Source organism: Callithrix jacchus, chromosome 22 (genome assembly GCF_049354715.1).
Source record: "Callithrix jacchus isolate 240 chromosome 22, calJac240_pri, whole genome shotgun sequence".
In the NCBI taxonomy this organism is placed as follows: Eukaryota; Metazoa; Chordata; class Mammalia; order Primates; family Cebidae; genus Callithrix; species Callithrix jacchus.
In genome coordinates this window covers 37,150,001-37,168,290 of record NC_133523.1, presented here as the reverse complement: position 1 = coordinate 37,168,290, position 18,290 = coordinate 37,150,001, and the positions used below count along the sequence as shown (strand labels likewise).

At 51.7% G+C, this 18,290-nt stretch overlaps 1 protein-coding gene across 19 annotated transcripts in view; it reads left to right on the top strand.

The window, feature by feature from the left end:
• Positions 1–18,290, top strand: part of POU2F2 (POU class 2 homeobox 2) — an 84,011-nt gene that overhangs the window by 38,264 nt on the left and 27,457 nt on the right. For 13 of the 19 annotated variants that reach the window (XM_017967411.4, XM_035284582.3, XM_035284578.3 and 10 more), the window contains exons 1-4: positions 5,544–5,609; positions 14,672–14,737; positions 14,870–14,904; positions 15,064–15,120. In XM_017967411.4, the coding sequence (XP_017822900.1) occupies positions 5,582–5,609; positions 14,672–14,737; positions 14,870–14,904; positions 15,064–15,120 (186 nt within the window). In that variant the 5' untranslated portion in view covers positions 5,544–5,581. Of the gene's footprint in view, positions 1–5,543; positions 5,610–14,671; positions 14,738–14,869; positions 14,905–15,063; positions 15,121–18,290 lie in introns of those variants that run through there. The other 6 variants (XM_078359787.1, XM_078359786.1, XM_078359784.1 and 3 more) reach the window with 1 other exon arrangement.

The window sequence follows — 18,290 nt, the reverse complement described above, 5'->3', positions numbered from 1 at the left end:
CTCTTCCCCCCAGGTTCAAGTGATTTTCCAGCCTCAGCCTCCCAGGTATCTGGGACTACAGGCATGCCACCATGCCCAGCTAATTTTTGTATTTTTAGTAGAGACAGGGTTTCACCATGTGGGCCAGGATGCTCTCAATCTCTTGACCTTGATTGAGATTCGCCCGCCTTGGCCTCCCAAAGTGCTAGGATTACAGGTGTGAGCCACCATGCCCGGCCAATTTTTTTTTTTTTTTTTTTGAGAGATTCGGTCTTGCTCTGTCACCCAGGCTGGAGTGCAGTGGTGCTATCATAGCTCACTGCAGCCTTGAACTCCTGGGCTTAAGTGATTCTCCTGCCTTAGACTCCAGAGGAGCTGGGACTACAGGGGCATACCACCATGCCCAGCTAGCTGATTAACTTTTAAAAATTGTTTCTCGGGCCAGGTGTGGTGGCTCAAGCCTGTAATCCAGCACTTTGGGAGGCTGAGGCAGGTGGATCACGAGGTCAAGAGATGGAGACCATCCTGGCCAATGTGGTAAAACCCCGTCACTACTAAAAATACAAAAATTAGCTGGGCATGGCGGCGTGCACCTGTAGTCCCAGTTACTTGGGAGGCTGAGGCAGGAGAATTGCTTGAACCCGGGAGGCGAAGGTTGCAGTGAGCCGAGATCATGCCACTGCACTGCAGCCTGGCACCTGGCAACAGAGCGAGACTCTGTCTCAAAAAAAAAAAAAAAGCGTTTGTCCCCCAAAGACTATAAGCTCTATGGGGTGCTTTAAACTACTGCATTCTGTGAGCTTAGCAATGGCTTGGCACATAATAACGTTTATTGGATACTTGCTGAGTGATAAATTATCAAGGCTATTTTTTTATTTTTTATTTTTTTGGAGACAGAGTCTAACTCTTGTCACCCTTGCTGGAGTGCAATTACATGATCTTGGTTCACTGCAACCTCTGCCTCCCGGGTTCACGTGATTCTCCTGCCTCAGCCTCCTGAGTAGCTCGGATTGCAGGTGCCCTCTGCCAGGCTAATTTTTGTATTTTTAGTAGAGATGGGGTTTCACCATGTTGTCAAGGTATTTTTATCCACTTCAGTCTTCCTCTCAGACTGTTAACACTCCTTGAGGTCAGATTTTAGATCTAGCTCACCTCTGGGTCCTCAGCTCCCGGCACAGGGCTTGGCACTGAATGTTTGAATAGAAGGAGATGGGGAATGGTTGGCCCACCTTAAGCCAGGAGCTGATGGGATCAGGAGTCCAGTGCATTGCTGAATATCAAGAAACAGACTTGAAGGCTGTGGGCATTGGGTTGTGAGCTGTAGAGGGATTCCAGCGTTGCTGACTGTGCAAGGAGTGGCTGGCTGTTGCTGTTGTCTCCTGAAGGATAGGTAGCATTTCACCCCTCCAAGAAGGCGCTCCAGGGCTCAGTATAGAGATAGCAAGCTGTCAGGGGAACAGACCTGGGCTTAAACTAACCTGACTCGACCACTCATGCTGTCTGACTTGGGGGCAGGTGACTTCACCTTTTTGAGGCTCAATTTGTTAGTAAAATGAGGATAACAGACCTTATCTCCTCAGACTGTCATGAAGACTTAGAGATAATGTATTGGTTCAAATAACACAGAGTAGGCCGGGCGTGGTGGCTCATGCCTGTAATCTTAGCACTTTGGGAGGCCAAGGTGGGTGGATGGCTTTGAGCCCAGGAGTTTCGAGACCAGCCTGGGCAACATGGCAAAACCATGTCTCTACTAAAAATACAAAACTACCTGGATGTGTTGGTGCATGGCTGTGGTCCCAGCTACCTGGGAGGCTGAGATGGAAGGATGACTTGAGCCTGGGAGGCAGAGGTTGCAGTAAGCCAAGATTGTGCCAGTGATAATGAAGACAAAGAAGAAGAGGAAGAAATATTTTAAGTCCCTGAGTACTGGATACTCCTAAACAGAACTTGACTTTGACTTAGGGCTGCTGGAGAAGCAAAGGGGGCACTTTGGGTCTAGTGGGCAAAGCAGGTGTGTAAACAGGAAATAGACTTGAGGCAGGGTGTGGTGACTCAACGCCTGTAATCCCAGCACTTTGGGAGGGTAAGGTGGGCGGATCACTTGAGCTCAGGAGTTCGAGACCCATTTGGTCAACATGGTGAAACCCCATCTCTCCTAAAAATACAGAAATTAGCTTGGCATGGTGGCATGTACCTGTAATCCCAGTTACTCAGAAGCCTGACACATGAGACTTGCTTGAACCCAGGAAGTGGAGGTTGCAGTGAGCCGAGATCCTGCCATTGCACTCCAGCCTGGGTGACGGAGTGAGACTATCTCACACACAAAAAAAGCCTTTTAAAAAGCCTTTAAAAATAAAGCTTAATTGAATTTTTTTAAAAGGGAGAAATAGGCTTGAGCCCAGAAGCCAAGAAAGTGGGCAAGTGTGGCAAGCAGTGTCTAGGGTGGGCCAGGACTGGGGCTGGGCATGGTTTGAGGGTATCTGAGGCCCACTGGGGGACCGGATGGCCCTGCAGCAGGAGCAGACACATCCCTTTGTCTATGTGTTTGTTTGTCACCCCTATCATCCTGTTTTCCTGCCTGTTTGGGTCCCTAAGCTAGCTTTCCCTAACCACCCTAGAGGCTGCCCCTTGCCTGGGTGCTACTGAAGCCCCATGTGCTTAGATGCAGCAAGGAGGCTGGGCAGAGGAAGGTGGATATCAATGAGTCTTGGGCCCAAGTTCATTTCCTGGCCTAGCCATGGACTCAGAGTGTGGCCCGAGGCTTGGTCTCCCTGTGTCCTGCCAGGCTGGGGGTCTGAGGGGCCTCTCTGAGCTCCCACATGCCACAGCCTTACAGATGAAGGCAGTGCCTATGGGGAAAGAACCCTTGGGTCCCCTCACAGAACAGGGATGCTGCTGGGGGCTGAGTAGAGAGATCACCAAAGCAGCAGGTATTTGGAGAGAGGTTGGGGAACTGAGCCACAGAGAGGGTCCCCAGGGGTGGCCAAGAGGAAGAGGCTTTGGCTGGGGGGCCCTGAGGGGTGAAGAATCTTGCTCCGCTGTCCCCGGTGGGCTGACTGCTCCCCCCAACCACTCCCCGCCGGGCCCCCAGGGGACCTCGCTCTAATAATGTATTTGATCGACTCGCCGGCCGCGTACAAGCGATTATTGTCTTGTCGGGAGTCAAACGTATCGATCCGGCGAGAAATATGAGCGGAGCAATGGGGCCCGCGTGTCAGTTACCAGCCCCGCTGGCCCTGGGGAGCCCCCTACGTCTCCTTTAATTACCGCTCAGCCCTGAGCCCAGCCTGGCCTCCCCTGTGCCGCCTCCCTGCCAGCTCTCTGCACCTCAAGTGGCCCCCACTGCTCCCCAGCTCCCATACCCTACCTGCCGGGCTCAGCATGACTCCAGGCCTCTTCAGTGGCAATGAGGCCACCATCTCCCACTGCCTGAACCTCCCCATTCTGGCTGCCAGGCTGTACCCACCCGGTGTGCTCCAAACTCTGCCCCTTTATCCTCTCTTGGGCAGGCCCATCCTCTTTCAAGATCCCCTCACCAGGCCCAGCTCTGGTCTGAGGCACTAAGAATGGAACTAGCATGGAAGGCAAGAAGGATAGGGTGGTTTCATCTTTCAGGGAATGTATACAGCCTTCCCCAGCTGTAGGACTGAACTGCAGACCTGGCTGCACTGGAAGTGGGTGGTCCTTCTCTGCTGGCTCACCCTAAGGGACTGGAATGGGGTCGTGTCCAAAAGCATGCTCCTGACATGGATGATGCTGAATCTGTCCAGAGTGGAACATAGGGGTGGCTGATGAGGTTTTGCCCCCCTCAGTGTCCTATGAGCCCCATTTCCAAGTCCCCCCAAAACAAATCCTAATAGAAAACAAAGCTTACTGTGGAAATACAGCTTCGACACAAGGCTCCAGGACCCACCGCCACCAGGCTGCTGTTGGGAAGACCCTCACATATAGAAATCCTGTGGCCAGTTGCTGTGTGGTCTGTGGATCTCCTCTGTGAAATGGCCTTTAACAATATGGGATGTTGTGGCGTGTAGATGCCTGGAAACTGTCCCCTCTCACGTGCAGATATGAGAACTGCTGGTCCTTCCTGTTGTGCCCACCTGTCTGCCTGGGTGTGTCTGGGTGCACAGGGCATGTGTGCCATCAGGGAAGGGCACTCCTGTAGTGCTACCTGTGGTATGCCCTTTTTGAGTGTGCCTGTGTGTGAGTGGCCAGGAAGCGTGCCTGGGCACATATGTGTAGAAATGCCTTTGTGTCTTGGGTCCATGTGAGGAAGTAGAGGGGGTATCAGTATACGGGAGTAACCATCGTTAGCAGGGAGGGCTGGTGTTGGGGTCTGTGCACAAAGATGTGTTCATGCATGCCTGCGTGTGCACACATGTGTGTGATGTGCTGGGGTCCATGTGTAGAAATAGTTGTGTGTGGGGGGGTGAGTTCAGGCATCTGTGCCTGCACCTGTGGTTTGGTCCAGGCATGGGCTGCAGCGTGTCCTGCTGGGCCCAGATAGGCAGATGAGGTGTCTGGAGATGCCAGGCAGCCCAGCAGCCTCAGACCCCAGGTACCAAGAAGAGGAAGAGGGCAGCGGACTTGGGCGTGCCTTTGTCTGAACTGCGGTGCGCCAGGAGTCCTGCGCCTTTGTGTGACCCTGGCAGGTGTGCGCGCGGGGGCGTTGGGGGGGTTGGGGAAGGGAGCAGAGGGAGGGTCTCCCTCCTCCGCAGCCGGCTCCGCCCTCCGGCCCATTGGCTGGGCGCTGCCGCCCTCTGGCGGGCGCGAAGGCGCTGAACTGGGAGTGAGGCAGCGCGAAGAGCCAGCCGGCAGCCGGGAGACCTGGTGCTCCCCTCCGCCGGAGCCGCCTCGGGCGCCCGCTATAGACCGGCGACTTCTTGTAGCGCCAGGCCAAGGCCCCGACCCACCGTCCCCACTGCCACTGCCCACAGTCACCACTTCCTCCCAATGGTGACACCCAACAGCTCACCTGCAGATAGGCACAGAACTTGCTTGATCTTCCCTGCCACGGCGTGCTTTTAAGCTTCAACGCTTCTTGGCTCTGGGCCCTTGAGAAAGCTACTGCTCACCTCTCTGAACCTCAGTGTTTTCATCTGTAAAATGGGGCAAATAACAGTGACCACCACATTCGAGATGGCACCTGTCAAGAGTGAGGCACAGGGTCAGGCATCGGCGAAGTCCTTTCTCCAGTAAGCTGCAGGCTAGTGTTTTATCGTTGTTACTGTTGTGGGCCCACCTTCTCTTCCAGATCCCCTTGCCTTGTTACAGATTTGTTTACCTCCATGAAGCGGTAGAAGCTGGGGGGTGGTTGGGGGACACTGTTGCAGGCACCTCCTGGACCGAAGTGGTAGGAGTGGGCTCTTCTAGCCTGCTTATCCTCTGCCCCACTAGCCCTCACACCCCCAACACACACACATGATTTGGGGTGGGCCAGGCTGCCAGGGCAGGTCTGTGGGCCAGGGTATTTTCCCTTCTGAAGGGGGCGGACCGGCCCTGTGGTTTCCTCCCTGAGTGACTTCCGGCAGGGAGGGCTCAGCCCCTAGAGAGGGTGGGGAGATGACACAGTTGTTCCCCCAGCCCTGGCGGGGCGGGCAGCATGGTTCACTCCAGCATGGGGGCTCCAGGTAAGGGGGCTGGTGTCTGCGCCATTGCTCAGAGGACAGGCAGCACATTTAGTTTTGCTCTGCGGGCCCTCCCTGCCCCTCCTCCTCAGCTGTCTCTCTTGTCCTTCTCCTCTGTACTCTAGCAACTCCCTCTTTCCCATGCCGGGTACCCCCAAACCCCCACAAGTCCTCTTTGCCCTCCCCTTTCACATCAGGCACTGGAACGTCCAACCTCTTCTCCTCTATTGCCCTGTTCCAAGGGGTCTGGGGACAGGAGGGAGGGAGCTGGGTGTTAATCGTCGGACCTCATGTGGAGAACCAGTGGGGTTGGTGACAAGGGTGATCCTTGGATAAGGACTGCAAAGGGGTTGGAACGCTACGTTGCTGGACTTGGGGGGTGTCATTCCCTGTTGAGTTGGTGTGTGCACATCTGGTAAGGGTGTGTGTGTGTGTACAGTAGTTCTGAGTGCCCTGAGTGGGACTGCTGTGTGCTTGTGAGTGTAGGGGGCTGTTGGGTTTGCATTGTGGGGTAGTCTTGGTGATGATCCCCTGGCTCACTTCTTCACTTTATTCACCTCAGATGTCACCTCCTCAGGGTGGCCTTCCCTGACCTCCCCATCTAAACTGGCACTGATCCTGTCACTCTCAGTCGCCTCACCCTGCTTTATCTTTTCCCTTTACCCTGCTTTATCTTTTCTTCAGGGCACTTGTCACTGCTGGGAATTTCATTATGTGTTTGTTTGTGTGCTTATTAAATGCCTCCTCCACCAAATGTCAATTGATTGAGTGAACGTTGTGCACCAGGCACTGTCTAAGGTGATGTATAGCTGTTGGCTCATTTAGTAGAATGTGTACATGTCTGTCTGGTGATGGCTATCACTCAGCAGTGTTGACGGGAGCCTTAAATGAGATAATACATGTACCATGCTTAGCACAGTGCCTGGAACATGGCAGGCACTCAGCCCTTCATGCCTGTTTCATTTGTGGCTATGCAGGCATGACCATGGGCATGAGTCTTGGTTTGGTGGTGTGTGCTGTCCCATATGCACCATTGTGTGTGGGCATCCCTGTGTCCTCCACCAACGTGTATCTATTGAGCAGTTCTGTGCTAGGTGTTGGAAATACAGTGGAAGGGGCAGCTCAGGTCTGTCCTCTTGGAGCTCCCAGTTTGTTGGAGAAGACAGACCTGTCATCAATGACAGCACAGATGGGTCAGGGCTGGGATAGGGGAGGCCCAGGCAGAGGGGTCAGGGCCAGGATCCATACCTGTGGACTGGGTTCAGAGGTCAACCCTGGCCATCTTCCAGGATGAGGTGACTCTGGGTATGTGTGTGTGAGTACGTGTGAGCATGTGCATGTCCAGGTGTGTACCTCTGGCTGGACTGATATAACAGTGTGAGAACGTGTGTAAGTACATGTGTGTGTGTGTACACATATCTTGAGTCTGTAAGTGACTGGGTCTAGTGTGTAGGGGTGTGTTTGTGTTCAACTCTGGGTATATGAGTTTGTGTACTTCTGTGTGTGTGTGGCTGGCCGTGTGTCAGTGTGAGAGTGTGTGTAAACGCATGTGTGTACACATGTCTCTGTGTGTGTTTTGCATATATGCCCATGGCATCATGTCTGGGCATGTGTCTCATCTGCAAACGTGTTCACGTTCCTGTCTGGAATCTGTACATCTGTTTCTTGTGGTGTGTTGGCTGGGGCCTTGCCTGCCTGTGGCCGTGGGGTGTGTACTGTTGCAGCTCTTGTCTGTTGTCAGCGCAGCTGTGGAGCCACCTCTCTTGTTGTGTCTGCTGCCTGTATCTCCATCCGTCCCTCCTGACAGCTCAGAAGTGCTCACTCCCTTGAGGCCACCCAGGGACAGCTGTGGGGTGGGGAGGGGTGAGGTGCTGCTTCTGGGGAGGATGGAGACTCAGCCAGCTGGACCCACAGAGGTTCCCAGCAGCACCAACCTGCCCACAGGGGCTCCCAGCCTGTAGCCTTGATTGAGGCAGGCTGTGGAGGCAGGGGACCCAGGGGACAGGACAAGTGGGGCCAAGAGGGGTGAGGGGCAGTCCTTGGGCCCTCTATATTTAGCCCCATTTTCGGTAAGTGCTAACGAGAAGCTGGCCTAAGTCTGCTAAAACTGGCGGGGGGGTGGAAATGCAGAGGAGAAGTGAAAGTCCGGGGAGGGAGGAGTGGGAGGGTGGAGAGGACCCAGAGTCCCAGGCCTGGGGCAGTCGGGCAAGCGAGTGTGAGCTCAGGGCTGGGCAGTGCCTGGAAAGGGGCCTAACCTGAAGAAGGTGGGATTCAACGGGCAACATGGCTCCAAGGGGCCTGGTAGGGCTTTGCATTGCTTTTCTCTTCCAGTTCCCCTAAAAAATTACACATTACCTAGATGAGGGTGGGAATGGCTGTAAATAACCAACCAATTTTTTGTGTGTGAGTAAGGCTTTGAGAGGAGCTTCTGAAGGTGCCAGGGGATGGAGCACATTAGAATCACCTGGAGGGGTCCGAGCACGGTGGCTCATGCCTGTATTCCTAGCACTTTGGGAGGCCAAGGTGGGTGGATCACTTGAGGTCAGGAGTTTGAGACCAGCCTGGCTAAAATGGCAAAACCCTGTCTCTACTAAAAATATAAAAATTAGCTGGGCATAGTGGTGCGCACCTGTTATCAGAGCCACTCGGAGGCTGAGGCAGGAGAATTGCTTGAACCCAGGAGGCAGAGGTTGCAGTGAGCCAAAATCATGCTATTGCACTCCAGCCTGGGTGGTGGGTGACAGAGTGAGACTCTGCCTCCAAAAAAAAGAAAAGAAGAATCACCTGGAGGGGCTTTTAAATATCTGGATGCCCAGGTCACACCCTGTACCATTGAAATTAGAGAGTCTAGGGTTGGAACAGGCTAGTATTTCTTTAGAGTTGAGTGACAGTCAATGGGCATCCCTGCCTGGGCTGAGGTTGAGGCTGAGCCATTTGACAGACCCTCCAAGTCCATGGTTGCTAGTGCCCTGGAATCCCTGTTAAGGTGTCATTTGGCTTTTAGTCCACAGTGGAAATGGAACTCCCTGTTTACTCCTGGTGGAAATAATCTAACCCTTCTCTCAGATTGAGCTCTGATAGGGGAGGTGGAAAGAAAAGGGGCAAAGGGCAACAGTTGGCCATTTTGCAGTGGCCCAACCAGGTGTGGGGCAGGGATTATGCAGGGATGTATAACTGTGGTTGAAAGAATTTAGGGAGAATAAGGGTGAGAGAATGGAGAAAGTTTTCCCTCAAACCACTCTTGTCTTTCCAGCCACTGTCCCTGCAGAGGAAATCTTACCTTAAAGATTTAAGTTAAGGTTTCTTGGTGATGTTAGAGTGGGTGACAGTAGAGATAGCGGTTTGTTTTAGACAGGACTGGGCCCTGGTCAGTTCGGGGATTCTTGAATGCATTCGTTCATTCATTCATTCATTCCAAAGACATACTCCTAGGCCTGTGCAGCAATGACTCCAGCCTGGGCTTCTGAGGTGCCCACAGTTGGGGTGGAGGTCTCTGCCCAGGATGGTCAGGATGTGATGCAGAACAGTACAGGGGCAGGGAAGCCCAGAACAGAGAGACACTGGCCATCTGGGGAATCAGGGAGTACTTCACAGAGGAGGTGACATATAAGCTGAATCTTAAAGAGGAGCAAGAGTTTGCTAGTAGAGAAGGAAAGGGTCACCCAAATGGGAGAGGAGCAGAGGCAAAGGCCGGGGGGAGGGAGATCAGGGCCTTGGGGCCACTGCTATCCACTGACCCACATGTTTTCTGCTAGGCAGTGTTTGGGAACCTGAGATCAGACCTGCTCTTGAAAAATTCCCGGTCTGATAGGGGAAATATACTGGGGCCCAGGTAGCTACAGTTGCCTCATTAAGACAATGACAAGGGACTATGTTTGTGTTCTCCCCTGGTCTCTTAACTTAAAAAAAAAAAAAAAAAAAAAAAAGACAGTGACAAGGGAAGGTGCTAGGGTAGGGGGAGCTGGAGAGAGACCTGGCTGGGAGCTGGGGGGCATCAAGTGGTGGTTTCATAGAAAACAGAGCTTATGGCTGGGTGTGGTGGCTCACACCTGTAATTCCAGCACTTTGGGAGGCTGAAGCAGACAGATCACAAGTCAGGAGATCAAGACATCCTGGCTAACACAGTGAAACCCTGTCTCTACTAAAAATACAAAAAAGTAGCTGGGAGTGGTGGCACGTGCCTATAATCCCAGCTACTCAGGAGGCTGAGGCAGAACTGGTTGAACCTGGGAGGAGGAGGTTGCAGTGAGCCAAGATTGCACACTGCACTCTAGCCTGGGTGACAGAGTGAGACTCTGTATCAAAAAAAAAAAAAAAGAAAAGAAAGAAAACAGAGCTTATGCTGAATCCTGAAGGATGCGTAGGGGGTCACCAGGTGGATGATTGGGGAACAATGTTCCAGGCAGAGGGAACAGCCCGTGCCAAACCCTCAGGAAATATTTTAAATGTCAGAGTGCAGGTATGGTGGTTCATGCCTGTAGTCCCAGAACTTTGGGAGGCCAAGGCAGGAGAATCATTTGATCCCAGGAGTTTGAGACCAGCCTGGACAACATAAGGAGACCCCGTCTCTACAAAAAAAAAATTTTTTTTAATTAGCTGGATATGGTGGTGCACACTTGTAGTCCCAGCTACTCAGGAGGCTAAAGTGGGAGGATAGCTTGACCCCAGGAGGTCGAGGCTGCAGTGAGCTGTGATTGTGCCACTGTAGCCCAGCCTGGCCGACAGAGCAAGATTCTGTCCCAAAATATAAGTATAATAAAATATATAGCAGAGAGACAGTAGGACATGTGTGGGAAGTAGTAGGAAACAGAGACTGCTGCAGAGAGGGACATTCAGCAGTTACAATCCATTCTGGGCTAGTGATGCTAGGAACCCAGCGATTAGTCAGACCAGGCCTGTCCCCTTGGTCATGTGGGGAAGGAACCTGGGCACAGCTGGGGGCTCAGGGATGGGATAGCAGGAGGGCAGGGGCTTTGAGATGCTGTCTTAGTTTGCTAGGGCTTCCACAGAGAAGTGTCACAGACTAGGTCGCTGAAATAAGAGAAATTCATTCTCACAATTATGGAGGCTGGAAGTTGGAGACGAGGATGTCAGCAGGGTTGGCCTCTTCCAAGGCCTCTCTCCTTGGCTTGTGGTCAGCTGGTCATCTCCTAGGTCTTCATATGGTCTTCCCTCTGTTCCCATCTGTGACCTAATTCCCACTTCTTATAAGGATATCAGTCAGATTGCAGTAGGGTCCACCCTAATTACCTTACTTTATCTTAATTAAGTATTTAAGGACCCTATCTCCAAATACCATTACATTCTGAGGGACCAGGAGTTAGGACTTCGGTGTATGAATTTTGGGAGATGCAACTTGGCCCGTAGCAGAGGCTAAGGATGAGTGTGGACTTTCTGGGCTGGCAGTGGGGTTCCGAGGCTGCCTTGATCTGTGGGTGGGAGAGGGTTGTCCAGCTAGGTGGGGAGTGTAGAACCTACACAGTCTGCTGTCTGTCAAGCAGAACCCCCAAGCGGGGGGAGATGCTCAATGTGGTTGAAGAGCAGTGTGCATTAGCTGCAAGAGAAGAGCAGTGGAGGGTGGTGGGCCAGCCCCTGGAGGCCAGGCCCAGTAGCCTGGATGTTTCTCCAGGAGGTAGAGAGGAGTCAGGAAAGGATTGCCCTTAGGCAATGTGGAGCTTGGCTAGAGGGAAGGAGGCCAGAGGAGGCTGGAGTTCCAGTTTTAGGGATGCTAGGAGGGGTGGGATTTAGGACCAGATAAGACTTAGTGGTTGCCTGAAGTAGGGCTAAGGTGTGTATGAATTAAAGTTAGGATCAGGCAGGATTCCTGCCTTTACTGCTCCAGAGTCAGGACAGCCTTTATCTCTTGTATCAGTAGCCATTTAATGCCCCATCCCTGGGGCCAAGAAATAGGACCTGAGCTCTGGTAGTGTCCTGGGTACCCTACCAGATACAGCAGTCTGAATCTTCATTTATTTATTTATTTATTTTTGAGACAGAGTCTGGCTGGAGTGCAGTGGTGCAGTCAGGGCTCACTGCAGCCTCAGCCTCCTGGGCTCATATGATCCTTTCAACTCAGTCTCCTGAGTAGCTGGGACTACAGGTGCATACCACTACGCTTGGCTAACTTTTTTTATTTTTTGGAGAGACGGGGGTTTCACTATGTTGCCCAGGCTAGTCTCAAACTCCTGGCCTCAAGTGATCCACCTGCCTTGGTGCAGTGTGCATCTTAATGGGACTGTGTGCTGGCTTTTTGCTTTTTAGCTTTTAAATGTTTTCTTGCTTGTTAAAATGTAAGTGTAAAAGTGCTCAAATTTTAAGTGTACAGCTTGATGAATTTTTGCATATATATAGACCCTGTAACCACCAAACCAGATTCTTTTTCACCTCCTGCAGGCTTCCTCACACCCTTTCCTGGTCAGTACCTCCAAGGTGCTCACTCTGACCGTGATCATCTGCTATCAGCTTCCCTGTTTTTTAATTTCCTGTAATTAGAATCATAAATTATGTCTGCCTTTGTGTTTGGCGTCTTTCATTCACCCTCATGTCTTTAAGCTTTGGCCATGTGTACAAAGCAGAAGTTTGTTCTTTTTCTTTCTTTTTTTCTTTTTTTTTTTGAGACAGAGTCTCAACTCTGTTGCCCAGGCTGGAGTGCAGTGGCACAATCTTGGCTCACTGCAACCTCCACCTCTTGGGTTCAAGCAGTTCTCCTGCCACAGCCTCCTGAGTAGCTGGGATTACAAGTGCCTGCCACTACACCCAGTTAATCTTTTGTATTTTTAGTAGAGACAGGGTTTCACCATGTTGGCCAGGCTGGTCTTGAACTCCTGACCTTGTGATTCACTGGCCTCAGCCTCCCAAAGTGCTAGGATTACAGACATGAGCCACCTCACCTGGCCAAGTTTGTTCATTTTCATTGCTGTGATGTGTTTCATTGTATGGACGTACCACATTTTGTTTATCCGTTCACCTGTTGATGGCCCCTTGGGCTGTTTTCAGTTTGGGGCCATTATAAAAAGGCTATGCCCATTTCCTTTGATGGGCAGGACACGTGTTCCTCTTGGGCAGATGCCCAGGAGTGGACATGCTACATCTTAGGGAGAGGATATCTTTTCAGCTTTTCTGAATGGTGCGCGTATCAATTTACACTCCTACCAGCAATGCATAACCTGTCTTTTTAATTAGGACTTTAAAACTCAAGCTGCATTTCACACTGAATAATCCTCAATTGCAAAATTCCTAGACTTTTTTTTTTGCTGTTACTGAGTTCTTTCTATTTCCTATCCCTCACTTTAGCTGCCCCCCACCTTTTTTTTTTTTTTTTTTTTTTGAGGTAAGGTCTTGCTCTGTCACCCAGGCTGGAGTGCAGTGGTGCAATCACAGGTCACTGGAGCCTTGACCTCCTGGTGAATCAAGCGATTCTCCTGCCTCAGCCTCCCCAATAGCTGGGACTACAGGTGTGTGCCACTGTGCCCAGCTAATTTTTGTATTTTTAGCAGACATAGGGTCTCCATGTTGCCCAGGCTGGTCTTGAACTCCCAGGCTCAAGAGATCTGGCTGCCTCAGTCTCCCAAAGTGCTGGGATTGCAGGCGTGAACCACTGTGCCTAACCTAGCTGCTTTCTTTAAGTATCTTGGTGCAGATCACACTAGAGTTGGACAGCTCCTTTAGTAGGGGTGGGGTCGTGGTTTAAGTAGGGATTTTGGAGTGAGTTATGGGAAAAGTTTAGATCAGGGACAGGGTCTCAGGACAGTTGAGAGTCAAAGTCAGATGAAGGACTTGAGCCATCTGGGTACAACTTGGGATTCAGGGTGAGTAAGTGGACTAAGGATGGGTTGGGCTGAAGCCCAGATTTGTCTTGGGGTCTAGGACCAGGAAGGGTTGGATTTGGTTTCAGGATGAGCTTGGGTGGGGGGACTGTTGAAGATGAGATAGCTGGAAGTCAGGACTCGGGGCCATTAGATTAGAGTGGCTCAGATTAGAAGCAGGAGCACTGGAGGCATGAAGACCAGAGATCCAATCCGGGCATGTCTGCTGTCTTGCTGTGCTTTTGGGGAGGTAACATCCCTTCTTGGAGCCTCAGTTTCCTCCTCTGTAAATCGGGGTAATATTAGCACTAACCGCTAATGTGAGCTGTGAGTCATATCTACTTCTGTTCTTGGCACTGGTGAGCACTCGCCTTTCTGTGAAAAGTATCGGAGCGCTTTGAGGACAGGCATTTGTCTCTGTGGGTTTATGTCCCCTGGTGCCCAGCTTGCTGCCTGCTACCCTCCCTTGGCCACCCCCTGTCATTTCCTGGGCCTAGGGAACTATAGAATGGGGTTATGTTATAGGAGTGGACTTGAGGATGCAGCTGGGGTTTAAGCCTGAAGTCCCAGGTGAGGTTTAGATTGGAGGACAAGCTCAGGGGTAGAGCTGGATGGAACTGAGGTTACAGAGGATCAGGGTGGGGCTGCTAGGCCTGGGTGCTAAACGTAAGAAGGAAGGCCTGGTGGGAGTGAGATGTGGACGGGGAAAGTGGTGGGCTGGGGAGAGGGCCAGAGGGCGGCTGAATCACACTCAGAGATCTGACAACTGCCTCTTTTGGGAACACTGCAGCCCCATCACATCTCCGAGGCTCATCTCAGAGTGGAAAACATGTCTCACCCGAAACCTGGTGGGGCAAGACAGGAGTCTGGGTGGCTCGCCTGAGGAGGAGGCCCAAGGCTGCTCTCGCTCCTTTTGGACGTCACCAGCCTCCTCCTGGGCAGCTGATACCTTCTCATGACCACCTTCCACCTCCTGCCCTACCCTGTGCTGCATTGTGATTGACACCCCTGTGCCACTTTCTGGAGGGGTAAAAGGATAAGGCAAGATCCCCCAACGCCTGAGGGCCGTGTCTTGTCCTGTCAGAGGAGGTCAGAGGCCTGGAATGGAGGACATGTCTCTCGGGAAGAGACACTTCCAAGGTGGTTGGGGGTAAGGGGGGAATCTGGGGGAAAGGCGTGGGCGGTGTGGTGGAACAGGGTCCTGAGAGCCCTACTGGCTTCCCCTCCTTCATTCCACTTCCATTCCTCCTCTGTCCCCAGAAATAAGAATGTCTAAGCCCCTGGAGGCCGAGAAGCAAGGTCTGGACTCCCCATCAGAGCACACAGGTGTGTGGGCAGGGAGCAGGGGGGCAGGAATCACCATGGGCAGGGGAAGTGGGGCAGATGGGAAGAGGGCTGGGAGGGGACAGGTGTGGTGGGGGTGCCTGTTGACAACACATCCTTTCCCTCTCTTTGCAGACACTGAAAGAAATGGACCAGACACTAATCATCAGGTCAGGAGGGAGTGGATAAGTGGGAGGGGGTGGGAAGAAATGGGGAGAGGGGTACAGAGGGGGCTCTGTGCCACCTGGACCAGGAGGGCAGGGAGGGGGGTGGTCAGAAGCTGCTCCACTGCACTATTCCATCCCCCTGCCCTTACTTTCTATTTGCAGAACCCCCAGAATAAGACCTCCCCATTCTCCGTGTCCCCAACTGGCCCCAGCACAAAGGTAAGCAACTGTCAGAACAGCCAGGGAAGCAGGCAGCACTGGGGAGAGGGGCCTCAGAAGGCCTGCCTCGGTCCAAGGCCTGAGAGAGCACTGAGCCTTGGTACCTTGGTAATGAGGTTCCTCCCTCCCCTTCTCACTCTTGGGCTCCCACCCCAGGTCTGTGACTCACCCAGGCTCCTTCCCCTTCCCTAGGGGGTGGGGGTGGCCAGGGAAATCCCCCCCAGAACCCCAGGGTGATGAACAACAGGAAGCCAAAGGCCCGCCCCCATCCCAACTTCCCTGACCCAACAGGGGCCTGCACCACCCCCTGTCCCCCAATACACACATTTATCTGCCAGCTGAGGTGGGTGGGGGTGGGAGTTTGGCACCAGTTGAGGATAGCTTTAAGGATGCAGGAGGAGAGGATGTCAGGGAGGCCGGAAGCAGCCAGGCAGTGCAAATTCCACATCCAGATGGGGCCCTGTGCCTGACATTCTGGGCTTCTTGGGGTTGCTTGGGCCCAAGTCTTCACCCTTCAGCCTGGTCAGGGGTACCAGGCAGGTCCAGAGGCTTGAATGTAGCACTGGAGGTGGAGGCAGAAGGTGTGAGCAGGACTCCAGACTCTGACCAGCGGTAGCTGAGGGATTGGGTAGGAAGCTGGGAACTGCTCCCCACCCTGCTACAGCTTTGCTCTGTGACCATGGGAAAGTCACTTCCCCTCTCTGGGCTTCTCAGTTTCCTCTTCTCTATCATTGGTTGGGGGGAGGGGACAGTCAGATGGGATGGCCTCTGTGGTTGCCTCCATGTCTCGTGTACCCCCATGCCACTGTGTTAGGAGAGGACAAAAGTGCTTTGCAAGCAGATGTCCTGCTTCTGTGCTGCCTGCTTTAACCGGGGTCCAGGGGAGACAGGCTCTTGATCTTGACCTCTGTGACCCTCAGATGGCAGGTTTGGCTCTTGCCTTAGCCCTCGGAGCAGAGCATATATCCGTTGCCCCCACTTTGTCCTCATTTGAATCAGATCTTTGCAGTCTGTTCTCAGACTGGCAGCAGGCTTCCTTCTTTTGGGGATGCCAGTGGGACCAAAGGAATTAAGGTTTCTCCCTCCCCTTCCTGGCCTTGGGCTCAGTCCACAACTCACCCTGTTTCTCTGGCCTTTGCCTCTCAACTTCTCTTCATCTCTTCTGTCAGTCTTTCCCTAACTGAAGTGATTCGTGTGCTCCTGTCACAGTCTCAGGCATGAGACCACAGTGTGCAACTATTTACATAATAATTGTGTTAATTGGCTCAATTTTTAAAAAACACCTTATTATGGAAAATGTGAAGTGAATACAGAAATAGAAAGAAGGGTGTAATGAAAATAAACCCCCTAGATACCCATCAGTCAGCTTCAACAATTACCAACTCATGAAATGGCTTGCTTTTTGACAGCTTAAATAAATGTTTTTTAAATGGAAATTTCACAAATGGAAAACCAGAATCATTTGCCACGGAAATAAATACGATGATTATTAAAATTTACCAAGAGTCTCTTGTGTGCTGAAGGGTCTAAACTTCAGAGGCCTGCTCTCTTATTAAAAGAGGAGATTAGGACTGGGGGCAGTGGCTCACGCCTGTAATCCCAACACACTTTGGGAGGCTGAGGCAGGTGGATCACCTGAGGTCAGGAGCCTGCCTGGTCAACAGCCTGACCAACATGGTGAAACCTTGTTTCTTCTAAAAATACAAAAATTAGCCGGGCATGATACCTGTAATCCCATCTACTCAGGAGGCTTAGGCAGGAGAATTGCATGTACCCAGGAGGCAGAGTTTGCAGTGTGTTGAGATTGTGCCACTGTACTCCAGCCTGGGCAATAGAGTGAGAGCATCTCAAAAAGGGAGATTAGGCTAGGTGCAGTGTCTTCAGCCTATAGTCCTAGCACTTTGGGAGGCCAAGGTGGGTGGATCGATTGAGCCCAGGAGTTCAAGACCAGCCTGGGCAATGTAGTGAGACCCTGTCTCTACAAAAAATACAAAAATTAGATGGGTGTGCATGCCTATAGTCCCAGGTACTTGGGGAACTGAGGCAGGAGGATCACTTGAGTCTGGGAAGTCAAGGCTGCAGTGAGCCCTGATGGTGCCACTGCACTCCAGCTTGGGTGACAGAGTGAGACCCTGTCTCAAAAAAATAAAATTAAATTAAAATAAAAGTGGAGATTAGCTAGTATTGGAGAGATGTTAAAGATACCCAAGCACCAAACAGAGACTGTAAGACAACCAGAAACAATGAAAGACCACTGAAAAGGGAATAGTGTGCTCACCATGGCATTCAACATTATATTTTTTAAAAACTTTTTTTTTTCCGAGACAGAGTCTCACTCTGTCACCCAGGCTGGAGTATAATGGCGTGATCTTGGCTCACTGCACCCTCCACCTCCTGGGTTCAAGCAATTCTCCTGCCTCAGCCTCCTGAGTAGCTGGGACTACAGGTGTGCACCACCATGCCCAGCTAATTTATATTTTTAGTAGAGATGAGGTTTCACCATGTTGGTCAGTCTGGTCTTGAACCCCTGACCTTAAGTGATCTGCTTGCCTCAGCCTCCCAAAATGCTGGGATTACAGGCGTGAGCTACTGCGTCCTTGGCTGCACTGTAGCCTGGGTGACAGAGTAAGAATCTGTCTCACAAAAAAAAAAAAATATATATATATATATATGCATATATGACACACGTTAAAAACAGACATAGGTCTTCAATGTATGACCCTGTGAACTTTCAGAAACTGAGAACACTCATGTCACCAGCATCAGAGCAAGAAGCAGAGCACGACCAGCCTTCCAGAGGCCCTTAATGCCCCTGCCAGGGACAACCACTACCCTGACTTTTTATAGTCAGTGTCATTTCATGCTGCATCTCTGCAGCACTTTTTTTTTTAAACTTCTCTCTCTCTTTTCTTTTTCTTTCTTTTTTTTTTTTTTTTGGTAGAGACAGCATCTCACTCTGTTGCCCAGGCTAGTCTCAAATTCCTAGCCTTTAGCAATCCTCCTGCCTTAGCCTCCCAAAGTGCTGGGATTATAGGCATGAGCCACCACACCTGGCCTCCATAGCTCTTAAACTTTCTAATACTTACGTTCCATAATTTGGGACATGGCACTCACTGTCTACTATTTGGCCTTTCCTTGACCTCTGTTTGTCTCTGTCCACGTTCCAAATA